This window comes from Dryobates pubescens, chromosome 12 (genome assembly GCF_014839835.1).
Source record: "Dryobates pubescens isolate bDryPub1 chromosome 12, bDryPub1.pri, whole genome shotgun sequence".
Classification (NCBI taxonomy): domain Eukaryota; kingdom Metazoa; phylum Chordata; class Aves; order Piciformes; family Picidae; genus Dryobates; species Dryobates pubescens.
In genome coordinates, this window is record NC_071623.1 from 13080301 (window position 1) to 13093425 (window position 13125).

General features: G+C 37.0%; 1 protein-coding gene across 1 annotated transcript in view; it reads right to left on the bottom strand.

Moving 5' to 3' along the window:
- Window positions 1-13125, bottom strand: part of CFAP47 (cilia and flagella associated protein 47) — a 275659-nt gene that overhangs the window by 222789 nt on the left and 39745 nt on the right. The window contains 3 exon segments of the mRNA XM_054165734.1: window positions 6092-6251; window positions 7650-7750; window positions 11205-11367. Coding sequence (XP_054021709.1) covers window positions 6092-6251; window positions 7650-7750; window positions 11205-11367 — 424 coding nt within the window.

A 13125-nucleotide genomic window follows, 5' to 3' on the forward strand; every position in this document is an offset into this window, starting at 1 on the left:
TGAGCATCTCAGATAATCATAATACAAATACACAGAACAAGCAAAGTAGAAAGCAGCAGCAAGCAACAGGCAGAAGCAAGTGAGCTAAAAGCCCAAGCCAGAAAACTACTCCCCCATCTCTCTGTGTCCTGCTGCCATCACAGCAGAAGAGAGCCAAAGCCCAAGAGCCAGAACCCAGAAGCAACAACCAGAACAGGAAGCCTCTCATGTTAGAATCTGAACTTCCAGCCCCATAGTACTATGCTCCAGTCAGCACTTTCATTTTTGAAGCTGGCAGGACAGTATGAATAGCAGGAGTAGATAAAAACTCAACCTGTGGCAGACAGAAACAAGAGGATGTAGCAATACTGCTCTCCTTTTAAACAGACACACAGACAAGAAAAAAAAAAGATTAATTATTTCATTAAGTATTGTTCATTCGTTCGTAATGCCTAAAACCAATGTTTCGGTATACTTCATGTTAAATAGATTAATGAGAAGTTAATGAGCATTATGTCCTGAACTAACAGCTGAACTAATGAATTTATTCTATTAATCACACCTTTCATGACTACTGCCGAAGTTTGTGCTGCTATTACCATTCTGATATACCACCACCCATTCATATAGGGCAAGCAACAAGCAGTTCAGCAGATGGGAAAATTTTCCTTAGGGAGATTTTATGGTTATTTACATATCTGCCAATCTAAATTTGCCAAAGATTAACAAAATCCATGTATTTATAAGGGAAATTTTCTACCTGTCTTTTCTAGGTGTATTCATTATGAGAGATAACCTCTCAATAAAGTAATGCAATTACACAAAGAATATACATGTGCATGTATTAATTAGCTGCTTCACTTTCAGTCAACCTAGTTCAGAGTGCTGAACTCCCTGGGATACTATCCCAGGACCGGACTTTATGCAGATTCCTTGTTTAAAGAAACAAACAGATTCTATTTCATCTGAAAGTCAGTTATACACTTATGCAAGTTCTCCAATAACACTCTGACATTTCTGGAGGAGAAACATTTCCAGTTCTCACCACTCCACTCTACTTGTTTCAGCTGCAATTTATACTTGCTTCCTTGCTGCTCTCCAGCAGTACAAAACTTTTTACTGATCTTTGTTTATTGGATGAGGAGAGGGAGTGTGTCTGGTGCTGTGTCCCCTCCCCCAAGAAATCTTAATTGTATCATAGTGCGCTAGTTTTGAGCTCTACCTTTAAAATTTTCAACAGATCTTGAACAGAAAGTGGTAGAATGTAAATCAAAGACTATTGGGTGTAAAAAGGAAAATAATAATAAGTTTTAAACAATCCCATTGGACAGACATCTTCCATAAAACTTAGATATGTACACTATCTTTCTCTCTTTTCCATTTTCTCACTCTGGGAGACACTAACTTGCTTCTGGCTGGTTTTGCTGACTTTGGTTATGTTCTTTGTTTTGGCTGAGTACCCTAACAAAATAACTCTCTGCTCTTTTCTCTTGTCCCTTTGTGCCCAGGCAGGTAAGGAACAGGGCCAGGAGTTGGAAGCTATTAGCAACTCCCATAATTTTTGGCCAGGGAGATTCTTGTGCTGTTTATAAATTGTAAATACCTGTAAAACATTGTAAATACTGCATATTTTGTACTTACTCATTGCATTTCATTGTAGATTGTAGTTTTGCTTGTAAAGGGGCTGGTCTGGCAATTTAACGTTGGGGGGAATTTTCAACCCACCACAAAGAGCTTGGGAGAGTGTGTGGGAAGAAAGTTAAAACACTATCTGCTTTTCTCACCCTCTTAAGTTTGTATTAGCTTATTATTCAATTCCTACACTTGTGTCCCAAATAAGCATTTTTATTTTAGTTGCCTGGGGCTTTCTGAAATGTCATTCCATATTACATATATACACCTTCAGCACAAATGCATGCCAGTGAAACATTCATACAAACTTCAAAGTAGAAAAGTCACAGGTAGTTAAAACGTAAGGTAAGCCCTTAAAACTAAACTAATAATGTACCCTAGCAAAGTGTTACAGGTCATAGCTGTTTAATATCATTGCAGGAAAAAAATGTTAGAAGATGGATGTTTTGATGGTCATCAGTGTCAATTATATAATCCTCAAGTTTTCCAGGGAGCATTGACCTCATGGCAATTCATGTGTTCATTTGTGGGAGTGACAAAGCACTGGAACAGGCTGCCCAGAGAGGTTGTGGAGTCTCCTTCCATGGAGACCTGCAAAATCTGCCTAGGTGCATTCCCATGCAATCTGATCTAAGTGAGGCTACTTTAGCAGGGGGTTGGACCAGATATCCCCAGAGGTCCATTCCACCCCTACCATTCTGTGATTCTGTGTTTTCCATGCAGAATGCCAGGGCACAGATTTATTGTAACTTACTGTGCTGCAGTTCACACAGGTCACAGGATGTTAGGGGTTGGAAGGGACCTCCAAAGATCATCGAGTCCAACCTCCCTGCCAGAGCACGACCATAGAGTCTAATGCAGGTCACACAGGGAACACATTCAGATGGGTCTTGGAAGCCTCCAGAGAAGATGACTCTAGAACCTCTCTGGGGACCTTGTTCCAGTGCTCTGTGACCCTTACAGTAAAGAAGTTATTTCTCATGTTGAGGTGGAACTTCCTATGCTGGAGGTGACATTCATTGCCCCTTGTCCTATCATAGAGCACAAATGAGATGAGGCTGTCCCTTCCTTTCTTACACCCAGCCCTTGTATATTTACATACAGATAAGTATTTCCACATCACAAGATACAGTGAACTTTTTCCATCTACAGTTAATGCATTATAGTACAGTACAGAGGAGGATCATACTAACATACCTTCAGTTCTTGAGAATCTCTACAAAATCAAGCATATGTTTTTTAACAGGAAGCATCATATTACATTGAATTAAGTAAATTCTTGCATTTAATTTAACACAAGCTTACTACAGCATTTTGCACTCTCATTATTATAAATATTGTGGCCTATTTAAACAAATTAATGCACACTCAAAGTTCATTTCAAGGCTTGCTCACTCCCACATTCTACTTTACACTGCAAACCTATGAAGGCAATTAGCACATCAATTTATTAACTAAGTCTCCTGTGTGAGTTTTCATGTATCTAACGTTCCTTTACAAGAAAGAGTAATTATATTCAGTAAAGGTGTAGTAAAAGAAGCTATAAATCATGGGAAAATACTTAGAAGATGGAATTAAAGGCAACTGATTTTTTACAATTATTTATGATTTTCTGTAAATAAAAGATATTGGAATACAGCAAAAACACAAATAGCTTCAAGTGACAAATATTTATTAGTCATATTTATGTATAAACCCATCTACATTTACACCTACAATTTATTCAGTAATTCAAAATACTAGCTTTTATTTGTATGCTGTTCTCTGCTTCACAGGCTTTCCAACATGGAAACAATTTTAATACATTCTTGTGACAAGGATCTAAACAGAACATCCATCACTTGGATGATCATTCCATTCATTCATTATCACATGATCCCTCTCAAGCTGCTCCACAGAAGAGTATTAGCATTTAATTTATTTTTTCCTCTGTCTTAAACACCAGAGTGGTGCTTAGAAGGAGGAGAAAATGAGACAGTATGCTCAACTGGGTCCTAAAATCACAAGATATCTGCAAATATAGATTTATTATTCTTGTCTACCAAGTCTAATTTTGCCCTGAGAAAATTTCTTTTCCAAGCTATATACATTAACTTAATGAATGCAAAATGCAGCTATTATATCTACTATTAGAAGAATGATTCTCAAATTCAAATGCAGACAAGAATGTTTAGATGTGCTCCTCACAAGTGATTATTTTAATGCGATCCACAATTATTCTAACCATAGGCACACTCTGCACAACCATCACATTAGAATGACTTCTCAAAGTTCCAACACCTATTTCGTAGGCTTTATTATCTGAAACATTGTAGGGGAAAAAAATAATTATACCCTATTGAAAGCAAAGTAGAAATTTATGAAAGGAGGCAAAAAAATTAAAAGAAATAGAGAGTTATAGTAAACTGCATGAGTATTTTTAAATTGCATCTCAAGGAATAACTTTCTGTCATTCTAAAACTGTTTTAACACTTTCCAGCCTTCTCTATTTCCTATCCTCATTTCACTACATTCTTACTCCAAGGACCTGGTGTCATGTTTCCATTCCTTCATTATTTTTCCTCTGAGTTGCATTTCAACAGAGGTCTACCCTTTCTGCTGCCTAGACACACTTAGCAGATGTGCTTTGAGCAAACCCCTACATCCTTCATATGTAAACTAAGATTCCAAATCCCTATTTCTAAAACTGAGTATCTGAAAACAGCTTCCATATTTTCTCCTACAATATTAATGTGTGTTTAGTTCAATCTTCTTGTCATGCTGCTTCCACTTTTTAACCTCTTCTGATTTTTATACTCCAATATTTTCTCACACCCTGGAACAATACATTCCCTCAATTTACCTAGTTGCCTGGGATTTTTTTTTACTTTGTATTGCTCTGCAAAGAGATTCTTCAAACAAACAAACAAAATCTGTCAGCTTACTTTGTTCTGATAACCTAATGTGATTTTATCAGCAAAACCTGACTCAGGACCTCCATAGATGAGATGAAGGTGAGATCATATCATGTGGTTCCACAACCAAGGATTACATCAAGTACAAAAAACCCCACAATAATTCTTTTTTTCATTAACATTTTTAATGGGTGTTCAATAATGGGGTTTTTACTATTTACTTGGGAAGCATGTAAGGAAAAAGGACACAGAGTGATGCATCAAAGCCAGAAATATGCTCTAAATATTTTTGCTCAGCCTTCCAACAGTAAATGGCATTTAACTTTCCTCATGCAATTTGTAATAATATATAGTTTAACAACGTAATTTAAATACCTATTCCTAAAAGGATACAATGTTTACAACTGTAAACATCGACTGGATCAGAAAAGATCCAGGTATTACATGTACAAAGAAATACAGCCTCAGAAAAGCCAGTGCTTGCTACCCAAAACAAAAATGTAGAGAATTTAAAACAAACAACTTTCTAAGTAATCCTGAGAAAATTACATATTAATTACTTATCCACTTCATGAAGCAAAAACTCTAAGTCAATGTGATTTTTCTTCAACCATAAATTGAAAACAAACAAAAAGCTACCAATGAGACATAAAACAGAATGGGAAAATGTTTTGAAGCCTCTCTAAGCAACCCATGCAATTAAATACTGCTCTTGCTTATTCACATTTGCAGAGCAACATTTAATACAGTCTTCTCAATTTATCATACACAATTTTAATCCAGAGATGTTCACTTGCTGACTCATGGTCAGATTGAACTGCAAATCCCACACTTTTCTTCCACTTGAGAATGCTGGGGCCCCAAAAGAAAACTATCCAAATGACTGAGTTCTGTAGGCAGCAGCAGCAGCATCATATGCTGGTGTGCTTTATCAACTCAAATACAGTGTCACATTACTTTCTACCCTAAACACATGACTGCAGATCTTGTAGAATCCTAATACTAATGTTCTGCCATTCCTCCTCTTGTGTATGCAGTTGATTAAGATCTCCCTGCAAGCTCATAAGTTTTGTAGAAATCTATTTTACATTTTTTACTTAGGGTAGACTACTCAGAAAATCCTATTTTCTATCTCATTGAGGAGGGAAATCTCCATTCTTATCTAAATTATGGTTATTTAGGAGAAAGAGTTCACACATACTCCAAGTACTCTTGGAAAGCTTTAGTATCTGTCACTCAACCTAAATGCACATGAAAGAGCAATGCTGAAAATTATTCAGCTATCCCAGACTTTGATGTTTTATATGTGTAAAACTTGATGCTTTTTATGTGCAAACCAGACTTTTAAAATTATGCTATCAAGTAATTCCATGCTTTGTGTTAGGTCTGCAGCTGTCTTATTTTCTCAGCACAACAAACCTTTCTTTAGGCACTTCAGTTTGTTATTTAGTCACATTAATCAAATCAAGTGCAAGTTAATCAAAACAAGTGCTAGTTATGATTCATTGTAAAAAGACATTTAAACAAATCTATGAAAACGGCATATTGACCAAACTGTCTGAAGAAGAATTTAGATAATTACTTACTAGGGCAGAAGCATACAGTAATACTGACTTTTTGTTCTGGATCAAGAAATCCAGTCTGCGGACTAAATTTAAAAACATAGTCTTCTGTATTTTTGCCTGCATCATCACAATCCAATTTCCATGCCAATTGCTGCCTTGAGATATTCTTCAGATCAAGCTTCTGTAAACATTTGCAGAGAAGGGAAGACATCATGAGAGAGGAAAAGCATGAACACCATGACATTTTACATATTGCTCATCCTAAGGCTTGTTTTTGCAATCAGATCAGAGTGATTCTCCCCCTCTACTCCACTCCAGTGAAAGCCCACCTGGAGTACTGTATCCAGTTCTGGAGCCCCTATTACAGGAAAGATCTGGACATGCTGGAGCATGACCAAAGAAGGGCCACAAGGATGGTTAGAGGGCTGGAGCATCTCTCATGTGAGGACAGACTGAGGGAGTTGGGGCTGTTCTTTCTGGAGAAGAGAAGGCTCCAAGGAGACCTTATTGTGGCCTTCCAGTATCTGAAGGGGGCTTACAAGAAAGCTGGGGAGGGACTTTTTAGGGTGTCAGGTAGATAGGACTAGGGGGAATGAAACAAAACTAGAAATGGGTAGATTCAATTTAGATGCTAGGAAGAAGTTTTTCACCATTAGGGTGGTGAGACACTGGCACAGGTTGCCCAGGGACGTGGTGGAAGCCTCATCCCTGGAGGTTTTTAAGGCAAGGCTGGATGTGGCTCAGAGCAACACTTTCTCTCACCACCACAACAGACTTTCAAATTCCATTCTTTCAGTTCCATAAGATGGCAGTAGAAACGACAACAAACATTTTTCATTCCTTTATCTCAGTGTTATACTTTCAATATATATATTGAATATATAAAATACAGATGATATATATAACATATAACCTCTACAGCTAGGAGAAGGCTTTGATTTTTGTATTATCATTATTTTCTGAAAATACTTGAGAAGAGTTTCAAGTGTTTTCATCATTGCCAAAAAATTGAACTTTTAGACTTTACAAACAAAGCCTTTGGGAATTAGAAACAATAAATTGTGTTTTGGTATGTTTTGCATTCATACAGCTAAATTACATTTCAAAACAGAATGGCTGTCGCAAATTGTCCTGTTTAGTGACTCTTTACCATTAAACCATAAATGATGACCAGGAACATTCTGAGGGAGTCCAGTTGGAACAGATCAGTATCATACAACGTACTTGGAGAGCTGTGGACCAGCACAGCACTTCAACTGCATTCCTGCACTGTCACTGTCTAGTTAAGTAGCATAGGCAGAAGCACAAAGCAAGCTATTTCTTGCACAATTCGTAGCTAGTTTCTCATGGTGCAGACACTTTCTCATGTATCAAAGTCAGGACAAGCCCAATTTTGAGTTTTGAAGAATTTTATAGTGATCAAAAGACATACGTAAAATCAAAAACTGAACAAAAAAAATCAAATATTTAAACTATATATTTGGAATATGACTGAATTTTGACTTCCACATTTGTATTCCTTTTCCAGTCACTCTTCAGTAATCAAAAGCTATATCCAACAACACTCGTGACTACATACCTGAGAATTTAGACTGTGAGCAGAAGTATTGAAATGTTTGCCACTTAAATGTTGTACAAATTTAAGTTCCATTGAGGACAACTCAAATGGCGACTTAAGTACTGTTGGAAAAAAATAATTTATTTATACAGCATTATTTTGACAAATATTTACTCAAAGTGCCTTCATAAAATCATTGTTTCTGTACCTGTTTAACAGAAATTTTTCTCCCCTTGTTTTAAAGCCCTCTTTTCTTTCTGTTTCCATACTATACATACAATTGCTGTAACTTAGCTTCCTGCCTTATTCTATACTTTCAGTCACTTTAAAATTTAGATTTTTATCTACCTGACTTAAAGCATCTAGGCTGGGTGTTAGGAAGAAGTTCTACACACAGAGAGAATGATTGCCCATTGGCATGGGCTGCCCAGGGACGTGGTGGAGTCACCATCACTGGAGGTGTTCAGGAGACTTGATAGGATGCTTGGTTGCATGGTTTAGTTGATTAGATGGTGTTGGATGATGGGTTGGATGCAATGATCTTGAAGGTCTCTTCCAACCTGGTCTGGTCTATTCTATTCTATTCTATTCTATTCTATTCTATTCTATTCTATTCTATTCTATTCTATTCTATTCTATTCTATTCTATTCTATTCCTATTCTATTCTAGCTCTCTCTCTCTTACATATAAAGATGCACAGATGAATTCATTTAAATTTGTGACAATATTAATCAGAAAGGACTTCAAATATTTTATTAAAACCAGAATTTCTCTTCATTTCATACAGCTGGTACAAAGAAACTGTCCCCCCAAAAAAATTAAGTGAGGATTTAGAAAAACAAAGGTATATGTTCCCACAGCCTCATTTAACTTCTTGATTAAACACTGGAAATTACCCTAGCAAATATATAACCTCCCCCTATTAAAATCCGCAAGCTTGTTTAACAGTCAGTAAGGAAATATGTTGATCAATTTTCTTCTCCCCTAAAAAGGCCAAGAGGATTTCCTAATTACCTATTTCACATTATGTATAAGACAGTAGTAGCTGTATTTCTCTAAAGCACAGGCATATAAACTCTATAAACTAATATTGTTTTAAAGTAGGAACCTAATCTGCTGGAATGCTTCCAGCAATACTCAATTAATGTCTAGTCATGAAGCCCTCAGCTCTCACTGAAATTGCCTGTACAAGGAAAACACTGCAAAACTGAAAGACTAGGAGGGAAGGGGAGGAAGGAAGAAGGAGGGTATTTTCTATCCCACAAAAACAAACAAACCTGTGAGATTATTTTTAATGTCAGCTCACATGAGATCATACCTTGATAATAGTTCCTTCTCCCTTACATCTGGCTAAGGCAGGGCTTGTGTCTTTTCTAGTTTTTTTGGTTGGTTGGGTTTTTTATGCTTTCAGTATTTTCTTATATATCAATAACCAGTCTCCAAGGGAAAAGTTATGCAAGTATTTAAGTAAGAGACCTGCTTTCCTTCTCAGGTGCTTAAACAGTCTACAAACTTTGTTTAAAAACAAATAAATAAAATAAGAAAAAAAAAATCAGAAAAAGATCCATGATGGATTGAAAACATATTGGCTACACTGAAGATAAAAGACTGGATTGACTACTGCAAGATTGCAATCCTTTTCTCAGGCTGTATGAGCACCAGATATGACCTATTGATTTAATTGCCAACTGCACTGTCTTATGCAATCTGAATCCCAGTCAGCTTGAAAACTGTCATTGGTGGGGGAGGCAGTGGTGGGGATGCAGGGGAAGGTGGGAAACACATGCCAAAAAGTAAGCAGTAGTGAGAATTAGGCAAATCTGTTAAATTTGCAAGGTGCATCTTACTCCATTTTTTTAAAGTGATAATCTGAAATGATGAAGCAATAACAGACATAATTCTTAAGTTGTCAGTATGTAATAAAATTATGAAGTTCTAGTTGCCTGCTAGTTTGGCTAGTTGCCTGCACCTGGATGATTACATCAAATACTGAGTGTTCAAGACATTTATTTAGACTTCTTGCCCATCACCACAGTTTCCTGTAAGAATGTAATTCGAATGCTCAAATATAAACAGAAGCCACACTTTATTTTTTCAACTCTTGTATAAAATTTAGAGTATTACATATCGACTTTAATGCTATGATTACTTGTTGTTGGCCTATGTGTGTACTTTGAATAAATTCTTTGTGGCAGAAGTACAAGTTTGAGACAAAATTTAGAGAACATTATCACTTGTTGATTGTATTGATTCATTATTCCTTCTTCTGTTATTTCCTATTCAGGAAAGGGAAACAAACCTTTTTTTTTTTTCCTTCTTTTTTTTTTTTCCAGGCTACAGAAATCATGAGAAATCTGTCACTTTGATTCGTAGAGACATGCTTTCTAATAATCTCAAATACATATGTACATTTATCTTTGTTTTATGTGTTCTTATACCAAATATATTTAGAAATGTTTAATAGGAATTTACTTCCACCACAGGATCTAAAGAAGATTTGCCAGATTTCTGTGGCATCTTCTGAAAGATCTCAAATGTAAGACTTAACTTAAAGGTTTACTGGGGGCAGGGGAGAAACAAACACACAAAATAAACAGGCAAACAAACAACAAAACACACCAAAAAAAAAAACCAACCACAACAATGACCCAAAAACATTCCACAAACAAAACCTAATAAACTGGAGCTGCTTTTACCCTATATCCAACACCTATTATTCTGTGATTATGCATTTAATTTGCTATGTCATTTTTCAAGCTCCCAAAATACTTAAACATTACCCAAACATCATTTCAGGAAGACAGCACTCAATTCTCATCTCAGATAAACTGTGACTGCTTATTAAAAACTGAGATCAGGATAGCTAACAGAATCAAGCATTCACACATGATTTTAAAGATCAGACAGGAGACTAAAACACAACAAAACACACCACACACCACACCAAAACACACACCCAGAGAAAAATCATGTGAGATATCAGTTCTTTGCTGCAGGCAAATAGCCTGTAACTTTGGCAGTTAATAAAGCCTGGCAGGCCAGAAGAGCACAGTTCTGCACATAAAAGAAAACAGAAGCAAATGGACTAAATTGCCACCAATTCTCTCAGATGGGATCACAGCCACTTAGAAGCATTTTAAAGGAGTATTATATATAGCTAGAGCTCCGAGTTTTGACAGGGTAAAACTGAAAAAGATCATGAGTGACGTGCTATTTTTTTAACACTTCTCAGATGAACTGCTGTAAATATTGAGGTCAGCATGGTAAGGTCTAATGAAGTACTAATGAAAGAGAACAAACAAAAAAATGTCTTTTGGTAAAGTGATTTTTAGGCAAGTGCCGAATTGGGGTAAAGAAAAAAAATTCCCAGCATGTCATAATTTTGTATAGAAAAATCAGCTTTACATATATTTAAAAACACTAAATCTGAACATTTTACAGGTTTCCAAGGCACTTACAAAGTATAAAATTATCAGAAATTTTTCCGTTAAGCAATAAGTTTCTGCAATTAGAGTACAAGCAAAAATCATCACTATAAATACAAGTATCCAGCATCTGCTTAAGCCCCTACCTACCAACTGCTTTAACTTTACGGAATGGAATGGCCACAGTCACTGCCTGTGGCCGAGGAGCAACAACGTGCTTTGCAGATCCAACAGAAGCTTCAAGGCTTGGCTCTGTCGCTGGGAAGTCAGCCCGAGGAGTATTAACTGGAAGACTGAAGTCATATGCTGCCACCTAAAGGACAAAAACATCATTCGTGGTCACTTTCCTAGAGAAATACTAAGCACTTCTTGAACCCTCTGAGCAGTATCACTATTTCAGAATAATTATTGAAAATAGTTTAGGACCGGAGCATGATATTAATAGGAGACAGTTTATTAGCACACAGTATCAGCCTTTCAAGTAAGCAGTGACAAACCATTTTTTCAACTACCAAGGACAAAAAAACCTGTATGCCCCAAAGGTATCAGGGTTACCAACACAGCTACAGACAAGGTTTCTGTTGAAAAGAAGTTGGAGTAGTGACCTGAATGTGTAAGGATAAACGGGGGAAAACAAAGGCACCTAACTTAAGAAAGCCTTTCTCAAAGACTGAAAAGGTCAGCTGCTACAGCACAGTGAGAAAAGGGTGAAGCATGAGTTAAAAATTAAAAAAACCCTCAGGGGAATAAAAAGATTCTTTTTGAATGTTTGTCATTGAATGCCATCAAATTCTAGAAGTTCAAATTCCAGTGACTTTGATCCCAGTTGTATCACTGCAATCACATCCCCAAGTAAGTGAGGGTTGGAGTTTAAAATATAGCATGTTTTACACACAGTCCTCTTTTTAAGCAGATTGTGCTCTTGAGAGGCCGAATTTATTTCACAGTGGACTTTCAAGGATCCATCTTTCCAAGGATCAGCACACCAGACCAGTATCCCTTTCCCAAAGCAGCTATTCAAAATTTGGTTTTCATCCCCACTATCAGGAAAATTTAGTTTAGTTTTACTATGTAACAAGAAGTTTATTTTGCTAAGAATTGAAAAATGTATGGATAACCTTATGTTAGCCACACCATAACAGTTCTGGGCCACTCAATTTAAGAAGGATATTGAGACACTTGAACGTGTCCAGAGAAGGGCAATGAGGCTGGTGAGAGATCTGGAACACAAGCCCTATCTATGAGGAGAGGCTGAGGGACCTGGGATTGTTTAGCCTGGAGAAGAGGAGGCTCAGGGGACACCGTACTGCTCTCTACAACTACCTGAAGGGAGGTTGTAGACAGGTGGGAGTTGGTCTCTTCTCCCAGGCAACCAGCACCAGAACAAGAGGACACAGTCTCAAGCTGTGCCAGGGGAAGTTTAGGCTCGAGGTGAGGAGAAAGTTCTTCACAGAAAGAGTAATTGGCCATTGGAATGTGCTGTCCAGGGAGGTGGTGGAGTCCCTGTCCCTGGAGATGTTCAAAAAAGGATTGGATGTGGCACTTGGAACCATGGTTTAGTTAGTCATGAAGTGTTGGGTGATAGGTTTGACTTGATGATCTCTGAGGTCCTTTCCTACCTTATTGATTCTATGATTCTATGATTGTCAGTGGAAATGAAAAACAAAGTGCTGCTTCGTAACTCCCAGTTAGCTTCTAGTGAGCCATAGGTATAACACCAGAAAGACAAAGTAAATGTTGGCTAAAATTGTCATGGCTTTCTGCAAGTACTTTCCAAATTTCATTGTTTCTATTATTCCCTATTTTTTATTTCATATCATCCAATTTGGAATAGAATATACTTGCTTTTCAGGAATTTGTGCCACTTGTGGATTAAATAGGAACAAGGCAATGATAGTGCAACTAAGACTTCTATGAAAGGTGACAGAAGAAAAAACAGACTTCTGCAATGAAACCACTGTTAGAGTCCTTCAAATTCTGTTTTCACCTTGAAAACCACTGACATCTCCAGAAAGGACTCTGGCCTATAAAATCTGCATGCAGTAAAACCTGCTATATAAAGAGCTGATGA